The following is a 19,273-nucleotide window of genomic DNA, read 5'->3' as shown; positions in this document are numbered from 1 at the left end:
TCACTCTCCTCTTTCTCTTCACTGTCCTCTTCCTCTTCACTGTCCTCTTCCTCTTCACTCTCCTCTTCACTGTCCTCTTCCTCTTCACTGTCCTCTTCCTCTTCACTGTCCTCTTCCTCTTCACTGTCCTCTTCCTCTTCACTCTCCTCTTCACTGTCCTCTTCCTCTTCACTGTCCTCTTCCTCTTCACTGTCCTCTTCCTCTTCACTCTCCTCTTCCTCTTCCTCTTCACTGTCCTCTTCCTCTTCACTGTCCTCTTCCTCTTCACTCTCCTCTTCCTCTTCCTCTTCACTCTCCTCTTTCTCTTCACTGTCCTCTTCCTCTTCACTGTCCTCTTCCTCTTCATTGTCCTCTTCCTCTTCACTGTCCTCTTCCTCTTCACTGTCCTCTTCCTCTTCATTGTCCTCTTCCTCTTCACTGTCCTCTTCCTCTTCACTGTCCTCTTCCTTTTCACTGTCCTCTTCCTCTTCAATGTCCTCTTCCTTTTCACTGTCCTCTTCCTCTTCACTGTCCTCTTCCTCTTCACCGTCCTCTTCCTCTTCACTGTCCTCTTCCTCTTCACTCTCCTCTTTCTCTTCACTGTCCTCTTCCTCTTCACTGTCCTCTTCCTCTTCACTCTCCTCTTTCTCTTCACTGTCCTCTTCCTCTTCACTGTCCTCTTCCTCTTCACCGTCCTCTTCCTCTTCACTGTCCTCTTCCTCTTCACTCTCCTCTTTCTCTTCACTGTCCTCTTCCTCTTCACTGTCCTCTTCCTCTTCACTGTCCTCTTCCTCTTCATTGTCCTCTTCCTCTTCACTGTCCTCTTCCTCTTCACTGTCCTCTTCCTCTTCACTGTCCTCTTCCTCTTCACTGTCCTCTTCCTCTTCACTGTCCTCTTCCTCTTCACCGTCCTCTTCCTCTTCACTGTCCTCTTCCTCTTCACTCTCCTCTTTCTCTTCACTGTCCTCTTCCTCTTCACTGTCCTCTTCCTCTTCACTCTCCTCTTTCTCTTCACTGTCCTCTTCCTCTTCACTGTCCTCTTCCTCTTCACTGTGCTCTTCCTCTTCACTGTCCTCTTCCTCTTCACTGTCCTCTTCCTCTTCACTGTCCTCTTCATCTTCACTCTCCTCTTTCTCTTCACTGTCCTCTTCCTCTTCACTGTCCTCTTCCTCTTCACCGTCCTCTTCCTCTTCACTGTCCTCTTCCTCTTCACTCTCCTCTTTCTCTTCACTGTCCTCTTCCTCTTCATTGTCCTCTTCCTCTTCACTCTCCTCTTCCTCTTCCTCTTCACTGTCCTCTTCCTCTTCACTGTCCTCTTCCTCTTCATTGTCCTCTTCCTCTTCACTGTCCTCTTCCTCTTCACTGTCCTCTTCCTCTTCCTCTTCACTCTCCTCTTTCTCTTCACTGTCCTCTTACTCTTCATTGTCCTCTTCCTCTTCACTGTCCTCTTCCTCTTCACTCTCCTCTTTCTCTTCACTGTCCTCTTCCTCTTCACTGTCCTCTTCCTCTTCATTGTCCTCTTCCTCTTCACTGTCCTCTTCCTCTTCACTCTCCTCTTACTCTTCACTGTCCTCTTCCTCTTCACTGTCCTCTTTCTCTTCACTGTCCTCTTCCTCTTCACTGTCCTCTTACTCTTCATTGTCCTCTTCCTCTTCACTGTCCTCTTCCTCTTCACTCTCCTCTTTCTCTTCACTGTCCTCTTCCTCTTCACTGTCCTCTTCCTCTTCACTGTCCTCTTCCTCTTCACTGTCCTCTTCCTCTTCACTCTCCTCTTTCTCTTCACTGTCCTCTTCCTCTTCACTGTCCTCTTCCTCTTCATTGTCCTCTTCCTCTTCACTGTCCTCTTCCTCTTCACTGTCCTCTTCCTCTTCACTGTCCTCTTCCTCTTCATTGTCCTCTTCCTCTTCATTGTCCTCTTCCTCTTCACTGTCCTCTTCCTCTTCACTGTCCTCTTCCTCTTCCTCTTCACTCTCCTCTTTCTCTTCACTGTCCTCTTACTCTTCATTGTCCTCTTCCTCTTCACTGTCCTCTTCCTCTTCACTCTCCTCTTCCTCTTCACTCTCCTCTTTCTCTTCACTGTCCTCTTCCTCTTCACTGTCCTCTTCCTCTTCACCGTCCTCTTCCTCTTCACTGTCCTCTTCCTCTTCACTCTCCTCTTCCTCTTCACTGTCCTCTTCCTCTTCACCGTCCTCTTCCTCTTCACTGTCCTCTTCCTCTTCACTCTCCTCTTTCTCTTCACTGTCCTCTTCCTCTTCACTCTCCTCTTCCTCTTCCTCTTCACTGTCCTCTTCCTCTTCACTGTCCTCTTCCTCTTCATTGTCCTCTTCCTCTTCCTCTTCACTGTCCTCTTCCTCTTCACTGTCCTCTTCCTCTTCCTCTTCACTCTCCTCTTCCTCTTCACTGTCCTCTTCCTCTTCATTGTCCTCTTCCTCTTCCTCTTCACTGTCCTCTTCATTGTCCTCTTCCTCTTCACTCTCCTCTTCCTCTTCCTCTTCACTGTCCTCTTCCTCTTCACTGTCCTCTTCCTCTTCATTGTCCTCTTCCTCTTCACTGTCCTCTTCCTCTTCACTGTCCTCTTCCTCTTCCTCTTCACTCTCCTCTTTCTCTTCACTGTCCTCTTACTCTTCATTGTCCTCTTCCTCTTCACTGTCCTCTTCCTCTTCACTCTCCTCTTTCTCTTCACTGTCCTCTTCCTCTTCACTGTCCTCTTCCTCTTCATTGTCCTCTTCCTCTTCACTGTCCTCTTCCTCTTCACTCTCCTCTTACTCTTCACTGTCCTCTTCCTCTTCACTGTCCTCTTTCTCTTCACTGTCCTCTTCCTCTTCACTGTCCTCTTACTCTTCATTGTCCTCTTCCTCTTCACTGTCCTCTTCCTCTTCACTCTCCTCTTTCTCTTCACTGTCCTCTTCCTCTTCACTGTCCTCTTCCTCTTCACTGTCCTCTTCCTCTTCACTGTCCTCTTCCTCTTCACTCTCCTCTTTCTCTTCACTGTCCTCTTCCTCTTCACTGTCCTCTTCCTCTTCATTGTCCTCTTCCTCTTCACTGTCCTCTTCCTCTTCACTGTCCTCTTCCTCTTCACTGTCCTCTTCCTCTTCATTGTCCTCTTCCTCTTCATTGTCCTCTTCCTCTTCACTGTCCTCTTCCTCTTCACTGTCCTCTTCCTCTTCCTCTTCACTCTCCTCTTTCTCTTCACTGTCCTCTTACTCTTCATTGTCCTCTTCCTCTTCACTGTCCTCTTCCTCTTCACTCTCCTCTTCCTCTTCACTCTCCTCTTTCTCTTCACTGTCCTCTTCCTCTTCACTGTCCTCTTCCTCTTCACCGTCCTCTTCCTCTTCACTGTCCTCTTCCTCTTCACTCTCCTCTTCCTCTTCACTGTCCTCTTCCTCTTCACCGTCCTCTTCCTCTTCACTGTCCTCTTCCTCTTCACTCTCCTCTTTCTCTTCACTGTCCTCTTCCTCTTCACTGTCCTCTTCCTCTTCACTGTCCTCTTCCTCTTCACTGTCCTCTTCCTCTTCACTGTCCTCTTCCTCTTCATTGTCCTCTTCCTCTTCACTGTCCTCTTCCTCTTCACTGTCCTCTTCCTCTTCACTGTCCTCTTCCTCTTCATTGTCCTCTTCCTCTTCATTGTCCTCTTCCTCTTCACTGTCCTCTTCCTCTTCACTGTCCTCTTCCTCTTCCTCTTCACTCTCCTCTTTCTCTTCACTGTCCTCTTACTCTTCATTGTCCTCTTCCTCTTCACTGTCCTCTTCCTCTTCACTCTCCTCTTCCTCTTCACTCTCCTCTTTCTCTTCACTGTCCTCTTCCTCTTCACTGTCCTCTTCCTCTTCACCGTCCTCTTCCTCTTCACTGTCCTCTTCCTCTTCACTCTCCTCTTCCTCTTCACTGTCCTCTTCCTCTTCACCGTCCTCTTCCTCTTCACTGTCCTCTTCCTCTTCACTCTCCTCTTTCTCTTCACTGTCCTCTTCCTCTTCACTCTCCTCTTCCTCTTCCTCTTCACTGTCCTCTTCCTCTTCACTGTCCTCTTCCTCTTCATTGTCCTCTTCCTCTTCCTCTTCACTGTCCTCTTCCTCTTCACTGTCCTCTTCCTCTTCCTCTTCACTGTGCTCTTCCTCTTCCTCTTCACTGTCCTCTTCCTCTTCCTCTTCACTCTCCTCTTCCTCTTCACTGTCCTCTTCCTCTTCATTGTCCTCTTCCTCTTCCTCTTCACTGTCCTCTTCCTCTTCATTGTCCTCTTCCTCTTCCTCTTCACTGTGCTCTTCCTCTTCCTCTTCACTGTCCTCTTCCTCTTCCTCTTCACTCTCCTCTTCCTCTTCACTGTCCTCTTCCTCTTCATTGTCCTCTTCCTCTTCCTCTTCACTGTCCTCTTCACTGTCCTCTTCCTCTTCATTGTCCTCTTCCTCTTCCTCTTCACTGTGCTCTTCCTCTTCCTCTTCATTGTCCTCTTCACTGTCCTCTTCACTGTGCTCTACAGGAGAGAGTGAGCGAGAAGCAGACCTGAAGGCGGCCCTCCTGTCCCTGGCTCTGACAGCTCTGCAGTGTGTGCTGTTCTCCGTGTGTGCCGCCACCCCTGTCCTTCCTCTGCAGTACCTCACCTTCATCCTGCAGGTGCTCAACAGATCCTTCCTGTACGGAGGAAACGCCGCCTTCATCAGTGTGGCGTGAGTCTCACCGGCCCATAATCACCCTCACGCCGCTCCAAACCTGTCATGTGTGCAACACTAAAGGATAAAATACACCGGCTCCAGATCTGAGAAAAACACAATCACACAGGTTTGGAACTGGACTGAGGGCGAGTAAATATCAACAGATCATTTTACCTTGTGAAATAGAAGTAGACTTTAGCACATGTCAATGCATCCACAAGTGAAAGACGAGAGCGGTTCAGTGAACATGAATGTGCTTGCAGGTTCCCGTCTGTCCACTTTGGGAAGCTGTATGGAATGGTGATGGCTCTGTCGGCCGTGTTCTCGCTGCTCCAGTATCCCTGCTTCGCCCTCATCAAGGGACCGCTGGCTGGAGACCCTCTTTACGTAAGCCTCTGCATACTTTATGCCTCTTTCCCACAGCTGCACGCGTGTGGGGATAAGGGCATATTAACAGCAGGTCTGCTGGCAGTAGTGGAGCTGAATGAAGCACAGCTCACACAGAATCACTTTCAGACATCAGGGGAAATCTTTCGCTCTCGCCATAACATTTTGGATCGATTCCTGTTGAAACGATTGGCAAAACATTACATTTGGGACAAACTACCCAACTGTTATTATAACCTTCCAGTGCAGAGCATGATTTGAGCAATTATTGCTCAAACACACAGTATGTTTTACCAGCCGGTTTATTTCAGTGGCTTAGTGCTTTCCCTGGAACGTGTTTTCTCAACATTAGCCTAAACACGTCTGCCAAACATTTCTCAGGAAGCAAAAGGAGGGAGGCCGCCTCAAGATAAGAGACAGCTGTTGAGCTGCTGTCATTTTTCTGAGATTTTGAAACTGTTCTGTTCAAGTTTCATCAGTCAAACAGCATCTAGATAAACATTCTCCCATCTTCATCTGTCTTCAGTGTGAGATGTGTTCTTCTCTATCAGTGTTTCTGAACTCCTCAAACGCCTCCATCTTGAGTTTCTTCCGTAGTGTTAGTCGTGTGTTGAAACTTAAGGGGCGGGGCATTTCCCAAACACCAATCACAACACACCGCTCCAGCCGACCAATCAGAGCACAGTGTGCTTTTCAGAAGGAGGGGCTTCATAGAGACAGGAAGTAGATATACATAATAAAGGCTAGATGTCTTACGGCAGTCTCTAACATCATCAGTGGCGGCCATCTTGTCACCGGCGGCCATCTTGTCACAGGCCAGCTTTCTGGCGGGCTCCTGATGTAAGGCGAGTGATCTGAACACAAATACTCTTATCTCGCTGAAATCTGGACGCATTTACAAATGGTTTGGTTTCTTACAAACGTTATTAACGTGGCTATAATTCTGGATGTTTGAACAAATTATGAATAATTATTCATAAGTATGCAGTGTCATAACTACATCTCTGACGTTTATCAAACCAAACAGTTTGAAAATCGGTAGAAAAATTTAGCAAGTTATGGTTATTTAAAAAGTGCAAGCACCATTAAAACACAATGAGTGAGCGAGCTGACTGTGACAAGATGGCCGCCAGGAGCAGACGTCGACCTCCATTGGCCAGCAGCGCGGACGAGACATCTAGCCTTTATTATGGATATCTATGGAAGAGAGGAGCCACAACAATGGAGAATATGAGGAAATAATCAACACTCAAGCAGGAAACCCTGCTCTAGTAGAGCCAGAACACATCAAGGGCCTAATAGATCCTCTTTTAAGCATTTCTGTGGTTTGAGATGACCAGCGCTGACTGAACTGTCTTTGGTTCCTCTAGGTGAACATCGGCCTGACCGTTCTGAGTCTCCTGGCCTTCGCCAGCCCGCTGTATGTGTACCTGCAGTGTCGGCGTCAGGCGGCCCACAGAGCCGCTTCATAAGTGCATCAACCTGACCTCTGACCTTTCAAACTGGTTTCTGTTTTTCTTGACAAAACAAAGTATAGTGCAAAGTAATATGTGACTAACCTCTCAGTGGCCTGTCCTGCAGAGGTCGACTCTTGACCCTGAGTATAGTCTGTGCTGAACGCAGCAGCTGTTTTACTAATCTACTACTGGATCATGCACATTCACACAGACATTATACACGCAGGAAAAACACAATCTGTGGAGAGACTGAAACGAGAAAATGTTCTGCCAGCTCATCATTAGGCCAGATTACTGATATTTGCTTTAACCCTAAAAGACAATGTGATTCAAAATAAGTGTAAAACACCTGAGAAAAACTCAACATTCCTTCATAATCACATCCCAGCTGACACAAATATGTTCTAAGAACATTCCCATTAAGTTATGAAATTATTTCTGAACATTCAAAGTATCTTAAATGTTCTAAAAACCGTTTTATGTGAACGTTAATGGAACGTTCCATTGTGTCATTCTTCAAACATTATGAGAACATTACTTTTGAATGAAAAAGACAGAAACACTGCACTGATTCTTTCTGAAAACAGCCGAGCTCGTGGAGGCGTGCAGTGGGCGGAGCTAAAGAGTCACACACACACACACACACACACACACACTATACATTGGTGTTGTTCACATTAAATGCACTTACGCACCGATTGCCAACAAAACACACACATTTGCTGCAGTTTCATTCACCGCTTGCGATTTCCACTCTTGACTGGGAACAAACACAAACTGCTTCCACTGTTCCCTTAACGCTGGGTTATTTGTGAAGCTGAACAAGGTGATCTTTCCCTCACACACACACTCACACACTGATTTATTGGTACATTGCTTTTATTTCATGACTTGCTAATTGACAACGAAACGTTGCATGCTCAAAGTTTCTCTTGCCGGCACATTTGCGCATGCGATTGAAGAGTGCCCACCACGAGCACAGGGCAGGAAAGTTCGGTTTTCTGAGGTGAGAGATACTTTTTTTTATAACAAGTTACGGAAATAAGTCAGCATGGTTTTTTGTCAGGCATTCTGCGAGCCACTCAGAAACATGGAACTGAAACACTCATGAACATTTCATGATTGATGTATAAAGAATGATTTTGTGCTGATGTTTAGAGAACATAAGACTGGATAACTCTGAACGAGCGTTCTGTTAGCGTTACTGGAGGAACGTTGAGAGAACGTTCTGTTTGTGGGATAGAACACTGTGACCTTTTTTATGAACGTGTACAACTGTTGAATAAAAAACTGTACAAAAGATGTCATGAAGCTAGTGATAATCGTAAAGGGAACTATGACATGGACATTTTGACCAAACGGGAGAAATGTCTGCAAATGAAGGTACGCACTTAATGTTTGCTGTGACAGTAACACACACTGAGCACTGAACCCCACACACACACCATTTCCTGTCAGTGTGGGAGCCTCTGCTGGACGCTGCATGAAACACATCCTCCTCAGTGCCTCTAACGCTTCTGTCTGAACTAATATCAGCATTACTCCAAATAAAGGGAATTTTTATAAGAAGAGCATGTGTCTGTGTCAGTGATTCCTGCCCGGATAACAAAGATCAGAATGTTTTCTATTGAATGTTCAAAATGCCCAGTTTAAAAAAATAAGTCTTGATTATGTGAGCATTAAAGGCACAATATGTAAGATTGTTTTGATTAAAATATCCAATAGTGTTATACATTGTGTTGGCTTGTGTACATTATCCCAAATGTTTCAAAGAATGTTTAAATCCAGAGGAATCAGTGATTTTCCCCAGGACACAGTCTGTGTATGTCGTCAGAGTCCTGCGCGAATATTGCTGAAACGGGTGAAAAACATCCTCCTGTGTCGGATACGGGTGCGGGTCGGGTCGGACAAGGGAGAACACGGTTTTAAACAGTCACGTGCAAACGAATATATTCAATTCAATTCAATTCAATTCAAATTTATTTGTATAGCGCTTTTCACAATACACATTGTTTCAAAGCAGCTTCACAGAAAGTGCATTTCATAAATGTACATTGAAAAATGTTAGAAAGAGAATGTTAAAGAAAAATGTTAGGATAAGTTAATCAATCATGTATTATTTTAGGCCATAACAACGCTGGCGTTGAGTCGTCTCTTCACAGGCGTCGAGTCGTCTCATCACAGGTGTCGGGGCATCTGAAGTCTCCATGAGAGGCTGGATACAAACTGGAGCTGATGAACTAGTTACCTCGGGACTAGTGTCCTGAGATAACAACAGAAAAGCAGATGGGAAATAATTAGCATAGCTGCTGTTCAGAATATTAATGCTGTTGGTGCGATTTAACTGTAGTATAAAACTTATTTATAATGTGAATGCTTGGCTAAAGAGATGCGTCTTTAATCTAGTTTTAAACTGGGACAGCGAGTCTGAACCTCGAACAATATCCGGAAGACTATTCCAGAGTTTAGGAGCTAAATGTGAAAAAGCCCTCCCTCCTTTAGTGGACTTAGATATCCTAGGAATGACCAGAAGCCTCGAGTTTAGTGATCTTAAAGAGCGCGATGGATTGTAGGGCGATAAAAGATCAGTTAAATACACTGGAGCTAACCCATTTAGGGCTTTATAGGTCAGTAGCAATACTTTGTAATTGATACAGAACTTAATAGGTAACCAGTGTAGAGATAATAAAATTGGTGTTATATGATCATATTTTCTTGACCTAGTAAGAACTCTAGCAGCTGCGTTTTGGACTAACTGTAGCTTGTTTATTGATGATGCAGGACAACCAGCTAATAAAGCATTACAGTAATCTAGTCTCGAGGTCATGAATGCATGAACTAACTTTTCTGCATCAGAAATAGATAGCATGTTACGTAGCTTAGCAATGTTTCTAAGGTGGAAAAATGCCGTTCTTGTAACATATGAAATATGACTTTCGAAAGACAAGTTGCGGTCTAATATAACACCCAGGTCTCTTACTGTAGTGGATAAAGCGACAGGACATCCTTCTAAGGTAAAATTGTATTGTGAGAGGTTTTGTGGGCAGTTTTTTGGACCAATAAGTAATACCTCTGTTTTATCTGAATTTAATAGCAGAAAATTACACGTCATCCAGTGTTTAATATCTTAAACACACGCTGTCAGTTTAGATAATTTAGCGTTTTCATCTGGTCGTGATGAAATATATAATTGAGTGTCATCAGCATAACAGTGGAAATTAATTCCATGTTTTCTTATAATATTACCAAGTGGCAGCATATATATAGAGAATAGCAGAGGGCCTAGCACGGATCCTTGCGGCACCCCATAGTCTACTGACGTTATCTTTGATTTTTCCCCATTTAGACAGACAAAATGGTAGCGGTCTGATAAGTACGATCTAAACCAGTTTAATGCCTGTCCCTGAACACCAGTGTAATTTTGAAGTCGATCTAATAGTATTTTATGATCTATAGTATTGAACGCAGCACTAAGATCGAGTAGAACTAGTATTGAGATACAGCCTTGGTCAGAAGCTAGAAGTAAATCATTTGTGATTTTAACGAGTGCGGTTTCTGTGCTGTGATGCGGCCTGAATCCTGATTGAAATTTTTCATAGATATCATTTTCTTGCAAGAAAGAGGACAATTGAGCGGACACAACTTTTTCTAGTATTTTAGACATGAATGGAAGATTTGAAATTGGTCTGTAATTTGCTAGGTTATTATGATCTAATTGTGGCTTCTTAATGAGAGGCTTTATGACTGCCAACTTGAATATTCTTGGAACATGACCTAAAGATAAAGACGAGTTAATAATATTGAGAAGAGGCTCTTCCACTACAGGTAACAACTCTTTCAGTAGTTTAGTGGGTATTGGATCTAATAAACATGTTGTTGGTTTAGATGCAATGATAAGTTTATTTAGCTCTTCCTGTTCTATAGTTGTAAAGCGGTGTAGTAGTTCTTGAGGGGCGATAGTTGCGGTTGAATCATAAGACATCATTAATGATTGTACATTTACAATTTTGTTTCTGATGCTTTCTATTTTGTCAGCGAAGAAGTTCATAAAATCATTACTACTAAACTGTAACGGAATATTTTGCTTAGGCGATGTTTGTTTATTTGTTAGTCTAGCCACAGTGTTAAATAAAAACCTTGGATTATTTTGGTTATTTTCTATTAGTTTGCGGAGATGCTCAGCTCTGGCTGCTTTTAGGGCCTTTTTATAACGTGACATACTTTCTTTCCATGCGATTCTAAAGACCTCTAAATTAGTTTGTTTCCATTTACGCTCTAAGTTACGAGTTTCTCTCTTGATAACATGTGTAGCACTGTTGTACCATGGTGCTTTAGTTTTCTCTTTAACCTTTTTTAATCTAATTGGTGCTACAATTTCTAATGTACTAGAGAAAATGGTGCTCATACTGCTAGTCATTTCCTCTAGTTCATCTGTTTGTTTGGGTTCACTTAGCAGCTGAGACAGATCCGGTAAGCTATTTGAGAATCTATCTATAGTGGTTGGAAGGATTGTTCTGCCTGGTCGATAACGTGGCGCAACATGACAGATTTCAGCAGTACGCAGTATGCAAGTTACCATGTAATGGTCAGTGACATCATCACTTTGTGGTATAATATCTATGTCGGTTGGGTTGGTTCCATGTGATATAATTAAATCTAGTGTGTGATTAAGACGATGAGTGGGACCAGTGACGTTTTGCTTGACCCCAAAGGAATTTAATAGATCTGTAAACGCAGCCCCTAACGCGTCATTTGTGTTATCTACGTGTATGTTAAAATCTCCAACAATTAATACTTTATCGACGTTGACCAATAGATCTGAGAGAAAGTCTGCAAACTCTTTTAGGAAATCAGCATAGGGCCCTGGAGGTCTATATACAGTAGCTAAGGCTAGAGATAATACAGATTTCTTTCTTACATCTAATAGCGTAACATTTAGCACTAGTACTTCAAATGAATTAAACCTGTGACCTGTTTTCTGGGTAACATTTAGAATATCTCTATAGATTGTTGCAACACCGCCGCCACGACCAATCAGACGGGGCTCATGCTTATAACAGTATCCTGGTGGAGTAGACTCATTGAGACCGAAATAATCATTTGGCTTAAGCCAGGTTTCAGTAAGGCAAAGTACATCGAAACTATTATCTGTGACCATTTCATTTACAATAACCACCTTAGGTGTGAGCGATCTAATGTTTAAAAGACCTAGTTTTAGAAATTGTTTTTGTTCACTAATATTGCGATTTTCTGGTTTAATCACAATTAGATTTTTCCTAGATCCTACAGTAGATTTAATGTTTGACCTCACTAAACGAGGAATAGACACAGTTTCTATATAATGTTCTACATTGGTACTTATGTCAATTAAGTTAGTACAAAATTGGTTTTGTTCACTAATATTGCGATTTTCTGGTTTAATCACAATTAGATTTTTCCTAGATCCTACAGTAGATTTAATGTTTGACCTCACTAAACGAGGAATAGACACAGTTTCTATATAATGTTCTACATTGGTACTTATGTCAATTAAGTTAGGACAGCAAATACTGTTATTTGGACTTTGACTTACTAGTCATATGATGGCGGTGTGCAGCGCTCTGGAGATGTTGTCCGACAGAAGAGCCGCTCCGATTCTGCTGGGGTGAAGGCTAGGGATGGGCATTTCAAGCAAAAATTATATTCGACGATCGCTGGGAATTATTCGATTTTTATTCGAAAATCGCAACTCCTCCCCCCATGGGCGTCGGAAGCAAAACAAATGTGGGTGGGTCCTCAGAATTTTTTTACTGGAGTAGATGTCAATTACATTAAGTACAAATATACCGCTTTGCTTGCTAAACGTATAGTTCGGAAAGACAAAATTAAGAAAATCGCCATATCAACGAGAGCGACAGTAGTGTAGGGGTAAGACGCACGGCATCTACTTTTGACACAAATCGACCCGCGGTTCGAGTCCGGCTTTCGCCGAGCTCAATCTTCTCCCTTTTCCCATCACATATCAGATCGGAAAGGCATTTATTTTCAATAAAAATGAAGAAAATATTACAAAAAGTGGAAATAAAGTGTCTAACGTGTTTAATAATAAGTGTTTATCGGTTAGGGGTAGGTAAACAGACATGCTGAATGTTAGAGATGATAAAAGTGAGTGGGTCCAATATCATTGATCGTAAAAAGTGGGTGGGTCTTGTCCCACCCACATACAATGGTTCCGACGCCCATGCCTCCCCCGCATGCACGCATGTAAAGGCTACACGCGTATAAACAGAGAGGGGGGGAGAGACCATTCACGCTCTCAATCTGTAGGATAACAAACTGTTTAATTCATTAGGGAATAGGCTATATCAACTCAAGCCATATATTTATTGTAACATGCTGAAACATATGACTGTAATGTGACATCGCCCCAAGTTACCTGATAAATGCCACAAGTCTACAGCGTGCGCGTGAGACGATGTGTTATTCTTCTGTTGTCTCAGGGCGTTTTAACTCTGGCATTTTAGTTCGGAATGGGGCACGGTTAGCATTAAAAATTGCTAATGTGAAAGCTTACCTACAGAGCTTTGTGTGCACTGAGGTACCGAACCCGAGAACACACAACCGGAGTTCGGTTGCTCTCGGAGCTGAGCCGTGATTCACGTGAATGTGCAAACACTCGGGTAGTAACCAGCGCATGCGTTTTAGCCGATTACAATGTCATTAGTTCAATAACATACACGTAAGAGATGATAGTGTTGATGATTTAGCTGAGATGCGATCGCGAGAGCGAGCCTGCAGTGTATTAGCGCATAGAGTGCAATCAGGGCAGCAAATGAATGGCAATTCACCGTCTCCTCAAAAGAGTCTGTTTGCAAGCAGCAAAGCCGCCTTCAAGCGACACACATACGGTAAACCCAAGTGTCGTTTACTCAGCTGCACATAATAGCACCAAATTAATTGAAAAAAGCCCAATATATTGACCCGCGTTCTGTTTTCTATCACGCCCGTGCACGTCTGTGATGACGTAAGATGAACGCAAACGCACCAGGGTTCAAGTTGAGTGTGAAACCAGACCAACACTGCGGAGGCGGAGGGAAGAATCAGACTCGGACCGCAGCAAACGTGTCCAGTATAAAACACCCTGAGAGCTGACTGGCAGCTTTAGGTGCGTTATTGGCAGCGCCTCTGGTTACATGAACGCGTCAGCACCACATCAGCACCGACAACATGGGGATTTTTTTTGGACGATAATCGCACATACTATTCGATATTCTATAATTAAATAACTAATCGAATATTCGAAAATCGCGACCCATCCCTAGTGAAGGCCATCAGGACGGAAGAGCCTAGGTCGCTCCCAAAACAGATTCCAGTTATTTACAAAGAGCAGCTTCTATTCATTACACCATGACATTAACCATTCATTTAGAGCAAATAATCTACTGAACTTTTCATGTCCTAGTCGGTACGTGGGAAGCGGTCCAGACACGATGATCGATGCTTCAGGCGATGTTCTGCGCACCGTCTCGATCAGGCTCCTGTAGTCCCTCTTCAGAACCTCCGTCTGCCGCAGCCTGGTGTCGTTCGTTCCCGCGTGCAGCACGACAGCTCCGATGCGCTCGTCACCGTTCAGGATCTCGGGAACCTGCGCAGCGACATCGAGAACATGAGCACCAGGAAAGCAGTGAGTGATAACCTTGCCTTTACCTGAGGTAGCGTGGACATGCCGGACGATGGAAGTACCGATGACCACAGCGTCGCGTTTCGTCTCGCGAAGAGGGGAGAAGCGGTTCCGGGTGGAGATCTCGAAGACCGGGAGGGGCGGAGAGGTCCTCGCTCTGGTCCTGGCTCACGTCTTCCGCTGTGGAAACACCCAGGGTCCATGGTGCTGTGTCGGTGCCGGAGTGAATGAAACCAGGGATGATGATCGCGTCCTGGGTGCTTGGGTCCTGTGCAGAGAAACACGCGGAGTAGACGAGGTCGGAGTCAAAATGTTAGTATCCACTGACTTGTGCGCATCGGCGCGTGATGTTTCAAGCGCCGTTCGCCGCTCTCTCAGCACAGCTTGTCTGTCTAGAAGGCCGCGAATCTGCCTCTCCAACGACTCCAACTCCAACTGCACCGAATGCAGCTCGAACGTGTCCTCGCCTGCACTCAAAGGTAACATTAGACACACATCCGAGTTATTCGCCATTGTAGCAGAAGTGCTACGATGGCGAATTGTAGCTATCAGTGTTTACCGGGTGTAACGTTAAACAAGTTACCACGCGTGCAAGGCTAGCAGGCTACGGCTAGTAGCGGAAGTTCGGATATAAGTAGCGATATCAAAGCAATCCGATTGTTTTTTATAGAGAATCGTATCGGAGATATGTTCACACGCTGTAAATAATAGAAAGTATTCTTTTGTAAGCGAGTATTAAGGAGAAAATCAAGGATTATGAATCAATTTGACGGAGCTCAAACACAAACAACGCGCTCACAACCCGCGCATGCGTAGTAAGACTATAGGCCTATATATAAAAATATATGCATGTATATTGTAGATGTGTTCCTAAAAATATGCATATACAAAAATATGCCTTGCCTGTATTTCAAGCTGATAAAATCATTTCAAATCCATATCAGTTTATTTGTGGCCGTGCAGCGCGTGCGCAATCTGCCTGCACTCGTCGAGATGGATCATGAGGAGTTGAAGAAAAGATAGCCGCAAATGTGGAACTTCATCGCTGAGGAAGCACGCAGATAACTGTGGTAACAAAACCAAGCACAAGCAGTCCTATTGAAAAGTATTTTTGTTATGTTTCCTGAGTTTGGTCTCTTAATAACACTGTCTTAGTAGCCTAAATAAGCCACGTTAAGCGTTTTCTTATGGGAGGAAAATGCTTAACGTGTAATTAAACGCGTTGCGTTCATATTCTGGGCTCATCTGATTTTTTGTACATAGTATACGTTATTAGTATTATGTTTACTGAGTTTGGTCTCTTAATAACAGTGTCTTACCTACGTTAAGCGTTTTAGAATGTCCCTGCTGAAGTTGTCCTTGTGTTAATGGTTGTGTAATAAATTCTGTATGCTGGCAATAAACATTTATGCTAAACTCATTTTATTTTAATTGCGGGTCGGGTGTCGGTTCTATTTTAAGAGAGTCGGGTCGGGTGCGGATTTTATTTAGTGCTGTTGTAGGAAAACGGGTCGGATGCAGTTTTAAGCACTTTGGGTACGGGCGGGTGCGGGTTTACAAAATCGGACCCGTGCAGGACTCTGGTGTGCGTGGCCTATCAGTGACATCATCCCTGTGTCACCCTCCTTATCATAATGGACAACAATTCAAAATTACGACAGTGGATACTATTACATAAAAGTGGACATTATTCAATTATTACATAAAGTCAAAATAGTATACACTGTCGTAATTGTGAATTTTTTGTCTATTTTGACTTTATGTAATAATTGAATAATTTACTCTTTTATGTAATAGTATCCACTGTCATAAATTAGAATTTTTGTCCATTTTGACTTTATGTAATAATTGAATAATTTCCACTTTTATGTAATAATATCCACAGTCATAATTTAGAATTTTTGTAAATAATTACTTTATGTAATAATTAAATAATGTCCACTTTTATGTAATAGTATACACTGTCGTAATTGTGAATTTTTTGTCTATTACATAAAAGTGGACATTATTTAATTATTACATAAAGTAATTATTTACAAAAATTCTAAATTATGACTGTGGATATTATTACATAAAAGTGGAAATTATTCAATTATTACATAAAGTCAAAATGGACAAAAATTCTAATTTATGACAGTGGATACTATTACATAAAAGAGTAAATTATTCAATTATTACATGAAGTCAAAATAGACAAAAAATTCCAAATTATGACAGTGGATACTATTACATTTAAGTGGAATTATTCAATTATTACATAAAGTCAAAATGGACAAAATTCTAAATTACGACAGTGGATACTATTACATAAAAGTGGAAATTATTCAATTATTACATAAAGTCAAAATAGACAAAAATTAAAATTACAACAGTGGATACTATTACATAAAAGTGGAAATTACTAAATTATTACATATAGTCAAAATGGACAAAGATAAAAATTCACAATTACGACAGTGTATACTATTACATAAAAGCGAAAATGATTCAATTATTACATAAAGTCATTATTGACAAAAATTCAAAATTATTACAGTGGATACTATTACATAAAAGTGTAATTATTCAATTATTATATAAAGTCATTATTGACAAAAATTCAAAATTACGACAGTGTATACTATTACATAAAAGTGGAAATTATTCAATTATTACATAAAGTCAAAATGGACAAAAATTCAAAATTATGACAGTGTATACTATTACATAAAAGTGGAAATTATTCAATTATTACATAAAGTCAAAATGGACAAAAATTCAAAATTATGACAGTGTATACTATTACATAAAAGTGGAAATTATTCAATTATTACATAAAGTCAAAATGGACAAAAATTCTAAATTACGACAGTGTATACTATTACATAAAAGTGGAAATGATTCAGTTATAACATAAAGTCAAAATGGACAAAAAGTCTAAATTACGACAGTGTATACTATTATATAAAAGTGGAAATGATTCAATTATAACATAAAGTAATTATTGACAAAAATTCTAAATTATGACAGTGTATACTATTACATAAAAGTGGAATTTATTCAGTTATTACATTAAGTCAAAATGGACAAAAATTCAAAATTATGACAGTGTATACTATTACATACAAGTGGAAATTATTTGATTATTACATAAAGTCAAAATAGACAAAAATTCAAAATTATGACAGTGTATACTATTACATACAAGTGGAAATTTTTTGATTACATGAAGTCAAAATAGACAAAAATTCTAAATTACAGCAGTGGATACTATTACATAAAAGTGGAATTTATTCAACTATTACATAAAGTCAAAATAGACAAAAATTCCAAATTATGACAGTGGATACTATTACATAAAAATGGAAATGATTAAATTATTACATAAAGTCAAAATGGACAAAAATTCTAAATTACGACAGTGGATACTATTACATAAAAGTGGAAATTATTCAATTATTACATAAAGTCAAAGTGGAGAAAAATTCTAAATTACGACAGTGGATACAATTACATAAAAGTGGAAATTATTAAATTATTACATGAAGTAATTATTGACAAAAATTCAAAATTATGAGAGTGGATACTATTACATAAAAGTGGAAATGATTAAATTATTACATAAAGTCAAAATGGACAAAAATTCAAAATTATGACAGTGTGTACTATTACATAAAAGTGGAATTTATTCGGTTATTACATAAAGTCAAAATAGACAAAAATTCAAAATTATGACAGTGTATACTGTTACATAAAAGTGGAAATTATTTGATTATTACAAAAAGTCAAAATAGACAAAAATTCAAAATTACAGCAGTGGATACTATTACATAAAAGTGGAAATTATTTAATTATTACATAATGTCAAAATGGACAAAAATTCAAATTACAACAGTGTATACTATTACATAAAAGTGGAAATTATTTAATTATTACATAAAGTCAAAATGGACAAAAATTCAAAATTATGACATTGTATACTATTACATAAAAGTGGGAATTATTTAATTATTACATAAAGTCAAAATGGACAAAAATTCAAAATTATGACAGTGGATACTATTACATAAAAGTGGAAATTATTTAATTATTACATAAAGTCAAAATGGACAAAAATTCTAATTACAACAGTGGATACTATTACATAAAAGTGGAATTATTCAATTATTACATAAAGTCATTATTGACAAAATTTCAAAATTACGACAGTGTATACTATTACATAAAAGTGAAAATTATTCAATTATTACATAAAGTCAAAATGGACAAAAATTGACAATCACGACAGTGTATACTATTACATAAAAGTGGAATTTATATAATTATTACATAAAGTCAAAATGGACAAAAATTCACAATTACGACAGTGGATACTATTATATAAAAGTGTAAATGATTCAATTATTACATAAAGTCATTATTGACAAAAATTCAAAATTATGACAGTGGATACTATTACATAAAAGTGGAATTATTCAATTATTACATAAAGTCATTATTGACAAAAATTCACAATTACGACAGTGTATACTATTACATAAAAGTGGAAATTATTTGATTATTACATAAAGTCAAAACAGACAAAAATTCAAAATTACAACAGTGGATACTATTACATAAAAGTGGAATTTATTTAATTATTACATAAATTCAAAATAGACAAAAAAAATCTAAATTACGACAGTGGATACTATTACATAAAAGTGGAAATTATTCAATTATAACATAAAGTCAAAGTGGAGAAAAAATCAAAAATTCGACAGTGTATACTATTACATAAAAGTGGAATTTATATAATTATTACATAAATTCAAAATAGACAAAAAATCTAAATTATGACAGTGGATACTATTACATAAAAGTGGAAATTATTCAATTATAACATAAAGTCAAAGTGGAGAAAAATTCAAAAATTCGACAGTGTATACTATTACATAAAAGTGGAATTTATATAATTATTACATAAATTCAAAATAGACAAAAAATCTAAATTACAACAGTGTATACTATTACATAAAAGTGGAATTTATATAATTATTACATAAATTCAAAATAGACAAAAAATCTAAATTACAACAGTGTATACTATTACATAAAAGTGGAAATTATTTAATTTTTACATAAAGTGAAAATGGACAAAAATTCAAATTACAACAGTGGATACTATT

At 40.0% G+C, this 19,273-nt stretch overlaps 1 protein-coding gene across 3 annotated transcripts in view; it reads left to right on the top strand.

Moving 5' to 3' along the window:
* slc43a3b (solute carrier family 43 member 3b) overlaps positions 1-8,035 on the top strand; it is a 29,113-nt gene extending 21,078 nt beyond the window's left edge. For all 3 annotated transcript variants that reach the window (XM_079839522.1, XM_079839523.1, XM_079839521.1), the window contains exons 11-13: positions 4,451-4,637; positions 4,886-5,009; positions 6,380-8,035. In XM_079839522.1, the coding sequence (XP_079695648.1) occupies positions 4,451-4,637; positions 4,886-5,009; positions 6,380-6,481 (413 nt within the window). In that variant the 3' untranslated portion in view covers positions 6,482-8,035. The remainder of the gene's footprint in view (positions 1-4,450; positions 4,638-4,885; positions 5,010-6,379) is intronic.
* The last annotated feature ends 11,238 nt before the right edge of the window (positions 8,036-19,273 follow it).

This window comes from Gobio gobio (genome assembly GCF_949357685.1).
Source record: "Gobio gobio genome assembly, chromosome: 16".
Taxonomy (NCBI): Eukaryota; Metazoa; Chordata; class Actinopteri; order Cypriniformes; family Gobionidae; genus Gobio; species Gobio gobio.
Note: the sequence above shows the minus strand (reverse complement) of the source record. Positions and strands in the feature narration are given on the sequence as shown.